The sequence below is a fragment of the Dreissena polymorpha genome, chromosome 16, assembly GCF_020536995.1.
Source record: "Dreissena polymorpha isolate Duluth1 chromosome 16, UMN_Dpol_1.0, whole genome shotgun sequence".
NCBI lineage: Eukaryota > Metazoa > Mollusca > Bivalvia > Myida > Dreissenidae > Dreissena > Dreissena polymorpha.
In genome coordinates, this window is record NC_068370.1 from 21,737,835 (window position 1) to 21,752,598 (window position 14,764).

The 14,764-nt window shown below is 34.9% G+C and overlaps 1 protein-coding gene across 4 annotated transcripts in view; it reads right to left on the bottom strand.

Moving 5' to 3' along the window:
- LOC127862278 (uncharacterized) overlaps window positions 1–14,764 on the bottom strand; it is a 40,559-nt gene that overhangs the window by 22,479 nt on the left and 3,316 nt on the right. For 2 of the 4 annotated variants that reach the window (XM_052401339.1, XM_052401342.1), the window contains exons 2-12: window positions 11,118–11,252; window positions 10,899–10,981; window positions 8,265–8,300; window positions 7,361–7,540; window positions 7,113–7,242; window positions 6,813–6,884; window positions 3,862–3,988; window positions 3,407–3,461; window positions 3,109–3,231; window positions 1,093–1,225; window positions 339–453 (exon numbers count right to left, since the gene is read on the bottom strand). In XM_052401339.1, coding sequence (XP_052257299.1) covers window positions 339–453; window positions 1,093–1,225; window positions 3,109–3,231; window positions 3,407–3,461; window positions 3,862–3,988; window positions 6,813–6,884; window positions 7,113–7,242; window positions 7,361–7,540; window positions 8,265–8,300; window positions 10,899–10,981; window positions 11,118–11,252 — 1,189 coding nt within the window. The remainder of the gene's footprint in view (window positions 1–338; window positions 454–1,092; window positions 1,226–3,108; window positions 3,232–3,406; window positions 3,462–3,861; window positions 3,989–6,812; window positions 6,885–7,112; window positions 7,243–7,360; window positions 7,541–8,264; window positions 8,301–10,898; window positions 10,982–11,117; window positions 11,253–14,764) is intronic. The other 2 variants (XM_052401341.1, XM_052401343.1) reach the window with 2 other exon arrangements.

The window sequence follows — 14,764 nt, forward strand, 5'->3', positions numbered from 1 at the left end:
CATGGGAACATAAACTATTAACCAAGGCTCATGGTTGCTAGGCATGGAAACATATACTTTTCACCAAGGTTCATGGTTGCTAGGCATGGGAACATATACTATTCACCAAGATTCATGGTTGCTAGACATGGGAACATATACTATTCACCAAGGCTAATGGTTGCTAGGCATGGGATCATATACTATTCACCAAGACTCATGGTGGCTACGCATGTGAACATATACTATTAACCAAGGCTAATTAACCATCTTACTATTGCTTTCTAAGCCGATCATTGATTATCCTTTTCTTACCTTAATTAAAAAGTAGCCTACTTATCTGCATATCTGAGTGTTACCTCTGCCAATAGGGCACAGACATCAGATGGGTTCATCTGTCTACATCCAGCGATATTCAGCGTATGAACGGTTCTCCATTTGTCTCTTGAATCTTTAAAGCCAGATGTCAACAAACTGTAGAAGGAAGGTACACACTTTATTAATACATTAGTAAACAATACTCCTTATTTATTATATATGATCACATGTGAACTAAAATAGCAAAATAACACCCCACATTTAAAAAAAGTGTTAAAGTTCATTTGCTACATTCTAAGATGTGCTTTAAATCTGTTAAATTTGAAAATATTGCAAGAATTATAAATTATATTTCAAATTTTTGAGTCTGCCTTTCTTGGCAATGTTTTTATTGTATAAATTGGAAAACGGTATGAAAACAGTAGCATAATCAGAATGTTAACTGGTACACATTTGAATAATTAGTATTTTCCACTAAACATTGAAAGCCTAAAACAAACTAGAGCTTTGTCACAGACATGACTTATATCCCAGGCCTATTTGCTAGCTTTGTTGAAAGGTTTACTCCAACATGTGTGATTCACTCTTAATGAAAAACATGTCTTGCACATCTACACTTCATAGTTATAACTATATTCCAAGTTTCAATTTAATTGCTTCAGAAATGTGTTGGAACATCACTCCACAAACTCATCCCATTTTATGCAGACACACTGACGGATCAACAGCCTGACAGATTCACTCTTATGTACGATACTCCAATTGGTTATAATACATCAACTATCTTCATCTCACCTCCAGCATTCTGAAAAGTCGAGGTCCCTCACCACTAGTGAACCTATCTCCACCGACTCCAGGTGCACTTTAAATGATAAATCAACACTAACCAGACTGGACGAACTGAGACTAACTTCTTTGAGACTGTCGACTGTAAAAGAGCAGTAGTGAGCATTTGTGTGCAATATAAATATGCAATTTGATTTTAAATAATAAAAACAAGAGGGCCTGAAAGGCCCAAAGTGGCTCACCTGAGATAAAAAGAAATGACATATTCTTTGCAGCCCAAGATATCAATAGAACAAATGTTCTAACCAAGAACAACAAATGGCCCCCTGGTGACCATGTTTTTCAACAGACTGGAACCATTTTTGAACTCGTCCAAGGTATTATTGGGACAAATCTTCTGACAAAGTTTCATGAAGATCCAACAATAAATGTGGCCTCTACAGTGTTAACCAGGCAAATATTCATGACGCACAACTGAAGACAGACAATTGACAACAGGTGATCACAAAAGTTCACCATGAGCAAAAAAAATTATGCTCATAAAGATTGTCACCATGTGTGAAGATCAGCAAGTGTCATTCAGATTGAACTAAAAATGTGACTTAAAGTATTCACAATGTTTCACTATAAACAACTGTGGTAGTGCGGTCTCGTTCGCTTATGCAAGTGAGCCGGTCACGGGACGGTTACAAGTTATGTAACTTTGTGAGCACTTATGTAATACGGAAATATTTATCGAGTCTAATTAAAGAACGCTTATTTCCGGTCAGGATGACACCACTGACTGGTTGTTATTCAATTAACTAAAGGCGTCCAGTCAGATACGCCTGAATACACTCAAAGAATTAATCTATAAGTAAAAACCAAAGCAGCTTTAATGAAAATAACTAACTTTTATTCTTAGAACTAGAAAATGAAGAACAATGACAGAGAATTTAGGACAGGTACAAGCCAAGTCTAAAGAATCTAAGCATCGTTAAAAATGAACAAATACAGCAAATACCTTAATGAATGTAAAAAGAAGCGTGTTTAAACTATTACTCTTAAATAAAAGAAGGTATATTTTCTCAAACCGTCCTTGTTATGAATATTAGATCGGTTATATTTACCATTTGTATACCTTTTCTGTACATATTGTATCATATAACAGAAGGGAATAGTAACATTGTATACTGTGAACTCATTACAATCCAATATTGAGTAAGGAGATTATTCATATCCATGTCATATCTATGTTTTCAGTAAAATCAACTCATATATCTATGTTTTCAGTAAAATATAAATATAAACTGGAAAAGTGATTCCTTTTAAAGTCTCTTTATCAATTAATTAAGACTGTTTTTTTTCAGTCAAATTCAAATTTTATGCTTTATTCATTAATACATTTGCATACAATTATCATAATCTAAAACTGCAAATATGTATTCTGTTATTGATTATTAATTCATATGTAGCTGAATTGTAATTTACAAAATTAAAATAATTATGACCTGATTACTTTCTTAAGAATATATAGTGAATAATTCAAAATTTTGTGCAAGTAGATTATCCTTTAACATGTAATTTGTTTAATTCTCATCAGATTATTTGCAAATAAATAATATCATGATCTCAGAAAATTAAATTATGACAAAGTTACATGAAGATTGGGCATCAAATGTGACTTCTACTTAGTTCACAAGGTTTTTCTTTTTTTTGACCTAGTGACCTAGTTTTTGACCCAGCATGACCCAGTTTCGAACTCAGTCGAGGTATCAATGGGACAAATGTTCTGACCAAGTTTCATGAAGATCGGACAATAAATGTGGCCTCTAGAGTGTTCACAAGGCAAATGTTGACGGCGCACGACGAACGACGGACAAAAGGCGATCACAAAAGCTCACCATGAGCACGTTGTGCTCAGGTGAGCTAAAAAGCATCAGCATCTCAACAAAACAACAACAACAAATGAGCAACCTTCATGATAGGAACTCTTAGCAATCATGAACAGTGTTTTCCATGAATGAAACAATATCATGTTCTCACCTCTTTGGGAAGTGAAGATTTTCAAAGCAGGGCAATTGCCTGATACAGACTGCAAGTTCAAGCAGTAGGATACGTCCAGTACTTCTAGATGAGGACAGAATGACAGAGACACTTCGATGAGATCTGTTACAAAGTTGACAAAAACAAGATTTTATTTTCTATAAGATGCCCAACATTTGCAAAAAGATTTATATATGAGACACATAAAGGGTTTTCAACCACAAGAAAATCAATATGTCATCTATAATGCACACAAAATATTAAGGTACATACATGTATATAAAGATGTAATACTTACTCATACAGCTCAGAATATGCAATTCCTTCATATGATCCATACTTGTGTTGGCACCCTTAAACAAATAACAACATAAGATTTAATACATGTAATAAAAAACGGCAGACAAATATATTGATTACACAACATTAAACACACAGTTAAACATTCACATCCTAACAAGTATACCCAAGAAACATCTTGCCTTTTTATGTGCCAAACGTCCGGATTGAATTTGCAAAAAAACACCAGGAACTCTGGTGGTATACATTGAGGATGTCATATATACCAACATGAGGTGGAAAGTTCCCACGAACTCTGGTGGTATACGTTGAGAATGTCACATATACCAACCTGAGGAGGAAAGTCCGCAGGAACTCTGGTGGTATACATTGAGGATGTCACATTTATCTACCTGAGATGGAAAGTCCCCAGGAACTCTGGTGGTATACATTGAGGATGTCACATTTACCAACCTGAGGTGGAAAGTCCCCAGGAACTCTTGTGGTATACATTGAGGATGTCAGCTTCAGAAAGGACAACTCTGGGCAGCTATGAAGAATGGCCTCTATTTTCAGGTCTTGGCCATCAATGCAATCTATTCTGGAAAAATACAAATTAATCCACTATAATTGTGTAATTTATACGAAAAGTTTGAGTAAATTGCGTTTTCACAGAGTTGAAAACATAACCTTTACAAAACTCAAATCAAATATATGTGTATCATGTCAGGTATATTCATTTACATTTTTGTAAATTCATAATGTAAGTACTTTTTGAAAGGTTACAAGAACTCGAAACTGATATTTGATTGATTTGACACATAAATATATTTGTTTTAAGGCACTCATGTAGTTTTTGTTCTAAATAGTTGACAAGATCATAGACAGAAATACACGCCTGTAATAAAAATAGACTGCATATCTGGATGGTTCAGTGAAAATTATGCGAAAAAAGGATGAGTGTAATGAGATTTATCGACAAATTTTGCATTTTTTTGTAAAAACAAAGGGATGTTATTTGATTAATGCCGGCATGATGTTGGGATGTTATTTCCTAAATGCAGGAGTGATATTGGGATGTTATTTCCTCACTGTAGGAGTGATGTTGGGATGTTATTTCCTAAATACAGGATTGATATTGGGATGTAATTTCCTCAATACAGGAGTGATATTGGGATGTTATTTCCTAAATGCAGGAGCGATATTGGGATGTTATTTCTCAATACAGGATTAATGTTGGGATGTTATTTCTTAAATGCCGGAGTGATATTAGAATGTTATTTCTTCAATGCAGGAGTGGTGTTGCGATGTTGTTTCCTCAATGCAGGATTGATATTGGGATGTTATTTCTTAAATGCCGGAGTGATATTGGGATGTTATTTCTTCAATGCCGGATTGATATTGGGATGTTATTTCTTCAATGCACGAGTGATATTGGGATGTTGTTTCTTCAATGCAGGAGTGATATTGGGATGTTATTTCTTAAATGCAGGAGTGATATTGGGATGTTATTTCTTAAATGCAGGAGTGATATTGGGATGTTATTTCCTCAATGCAGGAGTGATATTGGGATGTCATTTCCTCAATGTAGGATTGATATTGGGATGTTATTTCTTCAATGCTGGAGTGATATTGGGATGTTATTTTCTCAATGCTGGAGTGATAGTGGGATGTTATTTCTTCAATGCAGGAGTGATATTGGGATGTTATTTCTTAAATGCAGGAGTGATATTGGGATGTTATTTCTTAAATGCAGGAGTGATATTGGGATGTTATTTGATCAATGCGAGATTGATATTGGGATGTTATTTCCTCAATACAGTAGTTATCTTGGGATGACATTTCCTCAATGCAGGAGTGATATTGGGATGTTATTTCCTCAATGCAGGATTGATATTGGGATGTAATTTCCTCAATACAGGAGTGATATTGGGATGTTATTTTCTCAATGCAGGATTGATATTGGGATGTTATTTCTTAAATGCCGGAGTGATATTGGGATGTTATTTCTTCAATGCAGGAGTGATGTTGGGATGTTATTTCCTCAATGCAGGATTGATATTGGGATGTTATTTCCTCAATACAGGAGTGATATTGGGATGTTATTTCCTCAATGCAGGAATCGATATTGGGATGTTATTTCCTCAATACAGGAGTGATATTTGGATGTTATTTCCTAAATGCAGGAGTGAAATTAGGATGTTATTTCCTAAATGCAGGAGTGATATTGGGATGTTATTTCCTAAATGCAGGAGTGATATTGGGATGTTATTTCCTCAATGCAGGAGTGATAATGGGATGTTATTTCCTAAATACAGGAGTGATATTGGGATGTTATTTCATAATACAGGAGTGACATTGGGATGTCATTTCCTCAATGTAGGAGTGATATTGGTATGTTACTTCCTCAATGCAGGAGTGAAATTAGGATGTTATTTCCTCAATGCAGGAGTGATATTGGGATTTTATGTCCTCAATACAGGAGTAATGTTGGGATGTTATTTCCTCGATGCAGGAGTGATATTGGGATGCAATTTGCTCAATGCAGGAGTGATATTGGGAAGTTATTTCCTCAATACAGGAGTGATATTGTGATGTTATTTCCCAAATGCAGGAGTGATATTTGGATAATATTTGATAAATGCAGAAGTGATGTTGGGATGTCATTTCCTTATTGCAGGAGTGATGTTGGGATGTTATTTCCTCAATACAGGAGTGATATTGGGATGTTATTTCCTCAATGCAGGGGTGACATTGGGATGTTATTTCCTCAATACAGGAGTGATATTGGGATGTTATTTCCTCAATGCAGGAGTGATATTGAGATGTTATTTCCTCAATACAGTAGTTATCTTGGGATGTTATTCATTCAATGCAGTAGTGATATTGGGATGTTATTTCCTCAATGCAGGAATGATATTGGGATGTTATTCATTCACTGCAGTAGTGATATTGGGATGTTATTTCCTAAATGCAGGAGTTATCTTGGGATGTTATTCATTCACTGCAGTAGTGATATTGGGTTGTTATTCATTCATTGCAGTAGTGATATTGGGATGTTATTTATTCAATGCAGGATTGATACTGGGATGTTATTTGATCAATGCAGGACTAATATTTAAATGTAATTTCCACAATTGAGGAGTGATATTGGGATGTTATTTCCTCAAAACAGGAGTGATATTGGGATGTTATTTCCTCAATACAAGAGTGATATTGGGATGTTATTTCCTCAAAACAGGAGTGATATTGGGATGTTATTTCCTCAATACAAGAGTGATATTGGGATGTTATTTCCTCAAAACAGGAGTGATATTGGGATGTTATTTCCTCAATACAAGAGTGATATTGGGATGTTATTTCCTCAATACAGGAGTGATATTGGGATTGAACTTGAAACTCATCACATAGAGCATGTTACTCACACCAGTTTCTTCAATCCACATTTCCTATTTTTGATTAAGTGAGACTGCAGAGGGTTGTTAACACAGTGGCAGCTGAAATGAGCAAGAACAGTGTGCATTCCCTTCATTTTTCGACATGAACTTAATTAAAACAAAAACTTTGTTGAATTGTGTGAACATTCAGTTATATTTTTGCTGAAACCATCTTCAGCCATAAATTATTTGTAATAAAATAAACTTAAAAAAAAAAAAATGCCATGAAAAAAAGATAAAGTACAAGCTTTGCTTAAAAAAATAAAACAAAGAATACATAGGACATACTTGCTGAGTGTGAGATTAGTCAATGTTGAGCAAGTAGATATCAAAGTTTCAATGCCTTCTTCTGTGATGCAGGCATTGTATTTGAGACTAAGACTTTGAAGACCTGAGCATTTTGCACTGACTGCTGCCACTAAAATAAGTATTTTAATTACAGGCTTTAGAAAGACATAGAGGAACAATTATATGTTGGTACAATTAACTGCTGTAAATTATGTGTTATATTTGATAACAAAACACCATAGACTTACAAGCTCGGTCTGTGATCAAGCCAAGTTTCAGATCCAATGATTTCAACTGAGAACATATTTTAAGCACATCCAGAAGAAATCTGTCAGCTGGTTTGAGATAGTCCATATCTTCTACTTCCGTCATTGCAACTTCTTCGTCATCATCATATACATCATCAGTGTCAACCAAGCTGATGTGTTCTGAAATGTGTGCACAAGTTAAACAAAATTCCATTTGTATAGGGCAAATATGAAGCTGGGATGAGGCAGGTCTGAACATTTCATGCAAAACTATTTTGACACCTTTTTAGAAAATTATATAATACTGGTTGTTAAAGTATATAAAGCAGTGTCACAGATATCTGTATTCAAAAAAGGTTTTGTCAATTTTATTAACTTTGCTTTAACAAGTTGATGTTGACAATATTTTAGAATGAAGGATGAAGTTCTCATCTGAGTTCACGGCACACCAATTGTTACGTGACCTGGTAACCTAGTTTTTGATCCCACTTAACCCTAATTTAATGTAGCCTTGATATTGCACAGTTTCATATTCTCATAAATAAAATGTTGCATCAAGATTGAGCAATACAGGAGTGGTAATATGGGTTTTCTTAGATTTGACCCAGTGACCTTGTTTTCTGAGTCATGACCCATATATGAACCTGGCCAACACATAGTCAAAATACATGTAACATCCATCAGATTAAGCCATAAATTCCCCTTCCATAGTGGTAACAAGTTTTTTTTTTTAATATGACCTTGAGACCTAGTTTTTGGATGCAAATGCCCAAGATTCAAACTTGACCTACATGTTGTCAAGATAAACAATCTGACCTGGTTTCATCAGGATTGGTTAAAATGTTGACTTTAGAATGATAACAAGCTTAAATTTGACGACGTATAACAAAGGAAACAGACTGACCACAATTGCTCACCATGCCCTTCATGCTCAGATGAGCTAAAAATGACAAAGGGCCACAATTCAGATAATATAAGTAACATTACAGTTCCAGCCAAAACAGTTAGAAATGTTGTGTATCCCTAATTTCAAGATTTACTCAGTCTTTAGTGGAAGAAAATGACAAGAGGGCCTGAAAGGCCCAAAGTCGCTCACCTGAGATAAAAAGAAATGACCTGTTTTTTGCAGACCAAGATATCAATGGAACAAATGTTCTAACCAAGTTTCATGAAGAATGAACATCAAATGGCTCCCTGGCGGCCATTTTTTTCAACAGACCTGAACCATTTCTAAATTGTCCAAGATATCATCTGGACAAATCATTATCTTCTGACAAAGTTTCATGAAGATCCGACAATAAATGTGGCCGCTACAGAATTAATAAGGCAAATATTCAAGACGCACAATGGAAGACAAACAATTGACAAAAGGTGGTCACAAAAGTTCACCATGAGCAAAAAATATTATGCTCATAAAGATTGCCACCATGTTTGAAGATTATATTATTAAAACTAATTGAGTAAACTAAATCAAGATATGACGACAACATTTGCACTCAGCAAGTGTCATTCAGATTGAACTAAAAATGTGACTAAAAGTTAATTCACAATGTTTCACTATAAACAACTGTAGACATACAAAAAAACTACCCCCCCCCCCCCCCTGAAAGCCTTGTTTATAAACAATAATGAACTATTTTCAGACTCACCATACAATTATATATCCAATCAAACAAGAGATGTGTTTGTCAGAAACACAGGAACACAATGCGCCGCTTTGAAGCCATAAATTTGACCTTTGACCTTGAAGGATGACCTTGACCTTTCACCACTCAAAATTTGCAGCTCCATGAGATACACATGCATGCCAAATATCAAGTTGCTATCGTCAATATTGCAAAAGTTATGAAGGTTAAAGTTTTGGTTAAAGTTTTTTAATTTGTTTTTTTTTACCTTTGACCTTAAAGGATGACCTTGACCTTGACCTTTCACCACTCAAAATGTGCAGCTCCATGAGATACTCATGCATGCCAAATATCAAGTTGCTTTCTTGAATATTGCAAAAGTTATGACCAAGGTTAAAGTTTTGGTTAAATTTTTGGGACACACACACACACACACATACAATGAAAGAAAGGCCAAAACCAATATACCCCCGATCTTTCGATCCGGGGGCATAAAAATCAATAAATCCGTTTTGAAACACAAATCTTTGATAATGTGGGTTATTGTATAAAACAATAAAACCCAGTTTATTTTTGCAGAAATGTGGACCCTTAAAGGGAGAGTATCTTGAGCATACTAGTAGGTTGATGAATAAAGAGTTCTCTCAAATTCATGAGTAAGAGTTACTGCCCATTCTATAAATTAAAAATTATGAGATCACTTCCTTTCTGGCATTGGATTCCAAGGATTAAACCTACAGAAAAAATCGAAATTAAAAAATCAAAATTAATCTGCCGAGATATTTCTTAGTTATATAACAAAAGCATCACAAAATGTCTGGAAGAGGTAAACCAGCAGGAAGGAAGAGGAAAGCTCAGACAAAACTGCCAGAAAATCAGGAAACTAGAGTGTTCACAAGCTTTTTTACACTATATAAATATAAGGAAAAAGACCCCCCGTGGTGGCCATGTTTTTGTACCGACCCAAACCATTTTCGAACTCAACTGTCGTATCCAGGAACCAATGTTCTCACCAAATTTCATGAAGATTGGTCCGAGATATCTATAAAATTGATGTTTAGAATTTTTTTTATGATGATTAGGCAAAAAGTGTGACTTCTAGAGTGTTCACAAGCTTTTTTTACTATATAAATATAAGGAAAATGACCCCCCCCCCTGGCGGCCATGTTTTTTTACTGATCCCAACCATTTCTGAACTCAACCGTCATATCCAGAAAACACATGTTCTGACCAAATTTCATGAAGATTGGACCAAAAATGTGACTTCTAGAGTGTTCACATGTTTTCACTGTATACATATAGAGAAAACTGCCCCAACCCCTGGCGGCCATGTTTTTTCACCCATCTGGACCATTTTTGAACTCGTCCGAGATAATAATGTAACCAATGTTTTAAACAAGTTTCATGATGATTGGGCAAAAATTGTGACTTCTACAGTGTTCACAAGGTTTCCCTATAGCCATATAAGGAATACTGCCCTGCCTCCTGGCGGCCATGTTTTTTAACAGACCGGAACCATTTTGAACTCAACCAACATATCATTAAGACAAACATTTTGACAAAGTTACATGAAGATTGGGCATCAAATGTGACTTCTACAGTGTTCAAAAGGTTTTTCTTTTTTTTACCTAGTGACCTAGTTTTTGACCCAGCATGACCCAGTTTCGAACTCAGCCAAGGTATCAATCAGACAAATGTTCTGACCATTTTTCATGAAGATCGGATTATAAATGTGGCCTCTAGAGTGTTCACAAGGCAAAATGTTGACGACGCACGACGGATGACGCACGACGGACAAAAGACCATCACAAAAGCTCATCATGAGCACGTTGTGCTCAGGTGAGCTAAAAAAGGGCAATATTAAATGTGATGTACAAACATAATAAAGTGAGTGCATAACTTCCAGTTATTACCTGCATGTGGAGTTTTTTCCAGTAACTTCAAGATATTAACCTTTGACATGGGGCCTTCAAAATGAAGACTTGTCATGTTTAACCTATAAAACACAAATAAAAATATACTAATTTATATCAGAAATTGAATCTATAACGATGCAGTGGTATCAGACAATGTTTAAATGCAGAGCAATTTGCTTACACATTCATATGACTTAAGAAAATAATTGTTCTTACCACAAAGCCTGTGTCTTGCATATCTCTCGGAACCTTGTGCATGTTGCTGATAGATGTAGAAGGTCCCTCCAAGCGACGTTTTTAAAAATCTCCAGAAGAATATCGAATGGAAGACCTTCCATCAATGAAATTTCACTTTGTAGAGAAATAGACATGAAAAGAATATTTGTATAAAACAAGACGGCCTAAAAGGCCCAAAGTCGCTCACCTGAGATAAAAAGACATGACCTGTTCTTTGCAGCTCAAGATATCAATGGAACAAATGTTCTAACCAAGTTTCATGAAGAATGAACAACAAATGGTCCCCCGGCGGCCATGTTTTTTTAAAAGACCTAAACCATTTTTGAACTCTTCCAAGATATGTCCAAATTTCATGAAGATTGGGCAAAAAATGTGTCTTCTAGACTGTTCACATGTTTTCACTATATACTGAAGCGTTTCACCAGTCATGCAGGCTATCAAATTAAAATGAAGTCAATAATTTTAATTATTATTTATTTATCACATACTGTGACGAGGTAAACTACTGGGGCTTTCAAAAAATCAACAACAATGTGACTAAACTATTTTTATTCTTTCCAAACATTCATCATTTATACTTAAGCAATAATGCAAACAATAAAAACAACTCATATAGAAATACAGTTCATAAACTTTCAAAAGTTAATCATAGTTAAAACAAGGTTTCGAAAACAATTTAACACTTTCATGTCTAAACTTGGTCAACAGTTTGTGTTCAGTATGAGGCAAATGCCAGAATAAAGCACTAGGATAAACAAACACCCGTGATCACTTTAATTGAATTCACTCACAAACTTAGTTATAACTTAGTTAATAATCGCACTTAGTTAAAAGAACTAAACTAACTCCACTAACTTATTATTCCCAGTTAGTGAAACCCAGTAAATCACTAATTCAATGGGAAAGGCCAACAATGTGCTAGTGCCCTGATTCTGAGGTGTAGCTGGCAAGGTAAACATCCAATCAAATGAGAGCACTGCTATCCTTAGTATCCAGGTAAAGATAAGCACTGGTCAGAAGAGATGCAGCACTGACCACTGATGTAAACTATCTGCATCCACACTTACAGAGAGTTTAAAGCATTTATTTCATTTCTTAAGAATTATCATACAATGAAAATAAACCTGATCTATCATTAATGAATTTATAAGTTATAAACTATCATTAATGAATTTAAAAATTATTAAAAATTGTAATTTAAAGAATCATTATTGTAAGAAAAAAACAAAGTAAACAATTACAAGGCAGGCGTTACAATACACAATTATAAAAAAAATGCCCCACCCCCTGGCGGCCATGTTTTTCCACAGATCACGACCATTTTCAAACTTGTCCGAGACATGCACATAACTATTGTTTTGATTTCATGATGATTAGGCAAAAAATGTGACTTTTAGAGTGTTCACAAGCTTTTTTACTATATAAATATTAGGAAAAAGACCCGCCCCCCCCCCCCTAGCAGCCTTGTTTTTTTAGCGATCCATACCATTTTCAAACTCAACTGTCGTATCCAAGAAACAAATGTTCTGACCAAATTTCGATTGGACCAAAAATGTGACTTCTAGAGTGTTTTCATGTTTTCACTATATACATATAGAGAAAACTGCCCCGCCCCCTGGCGACCATACTTTTCACCGATCTGGACCATTTTCGAACTCGTCTGAGATATAAAAAAACACAATTTTTTGACCAAGTTTCATGATGATTGGGCAATAATTTTGACTTCTAGAGTGTTCACAAGGTTTCTCTATAGCCATATAAGGAATTCTGCCCTGGCGGCCATGTTTTTCAAGGGACCGGTACCATTTTTGAACTCAACCAAAATATCATTTAGATATCATTTAGATTAACATTTTGACAAAGTTACATGAAGATTGGGCATCAAATGTGACTTCTACAGTGTTCACAAGGTTTTTCTTTTTTTTTGACCTAGTGACCTAGTTTTTGACCCAGCATGACCCAGTTTCGAACTCAGTCGAGGTATCAATGTGACAAATGTTCTGACCAAGTTTCATGAAGATCAGACAATAAATGTGGCCTTTAGAGTGTTCACAAGGCAAAATGTTGACGACGGACGACGCACGAGGGACAAAACGCGATCACAATAGCTAACCATGAGCCCATTGTGCTCAGGTGAGCTAAAAAAGATACCCTACTTCCCAGTTTAAATATGTTTTATATGCATTCACGTGAGTGACATGAGAATTTTCAGAATGTATTCATGTGTAAATTTCCTCCTGTAAGCTTTCATTTGAACATGTTCTATTATTATCAGATGAGTGTGTGATAGTCAACATGAGCACCAAAGTTTAATTAAAATGTTTGCCATGTTCCCTTTATTCTGAACTTAAGCATTGAGACTACAGTAAAACCACAGAAATGTCAATTTTTCAGAGTCTTTTTAAAGTGGCTAAACCAGGAATGTGGAATTATGCAGTATGCAGATTTCCTGCACACCATATGTTATTTATTGATGTGTCTTTAGGCAAAATGTCATGCATTTCCACTAATATCTACCAAACAAGAGGGCCATGGTGGCCCTGGGTCGATCACATAGGTAACGTTAAGCAAGGTTTGTTAACGTTGTTTTGTGAAAAGTAAGGATTTGTTGTTTTGGCAGATACATACATATATGCGATAGAAGTAGTTTTGTGCGTGTGGGTTTATGTTTCTTAAAATACACATTTGTTACCCGTTGCGACAAAGCTATATTTTGGATAAAAGTATTATGAGGACAGTAGTTTTATAATAAGCATCAGCAAAAAAAAATGGAAGTACATTTTTTTCCACAAATTGTTGTCCAGCTTTGGAATCATGAGATCATAATGGCTCAGCATCTTTAGATGTTATAGGTGATGACTTAATACAACTTGTTTTTGCAAGAACAGCTTTACCTACTGAAAACAACTGTTGTTTTTTTCAACAGATTGAGTTTTTATGAAATAGTTTTTGCTTAATTATATACAATATGTTGAATTGTCATCATATATCAAAGTTGGTTGTTAAGAAGTTAATGAGTACGAGAATAATGTACTAGAAATTCAACATTGATCTTCTTTTAAGGTACAAAACATCACTTGATCTTTCTCATAGATACAAATGTTTGCAAATATAGAAGTAAACAGAAGACATTGGAAAATCATAATATCAAAACAACTGTCAAACTATTTATAATTTAAATCCACAAAAAAATATGTAGCCTAAATATATTAAAAACAACTTTTCTTTTTAACCAAACAGTTTTTTGTGCTGCTTAAAAGATGTGATAAATTGTTGTTTTTTTACTACCAAATTGTTCACATTAATTTTTTGTGACATAATGTTTTTAAACAACTGGAACAATTTTCAGACTCACCTTGCAATCATCATCATCATCATCATCATCATCATCATCATCATCATCATTGTGCATCAACATCCTTATAACAACTTAAGTGTTAACATGGTTTAAGTATAGTCATATAAAAAAACCTGCCCCTCTCCTGGCGGCCATGTTTTACAACGAACTTTAACCATTTTGGAACTCATTTGAGCTATTATTAGAACAAATCTTCAGACCAAGTTCCATAAAGATTGGACTATAAATGTGACTTCTGGAATGTCAACAAGGTTTTACTATAGCCACA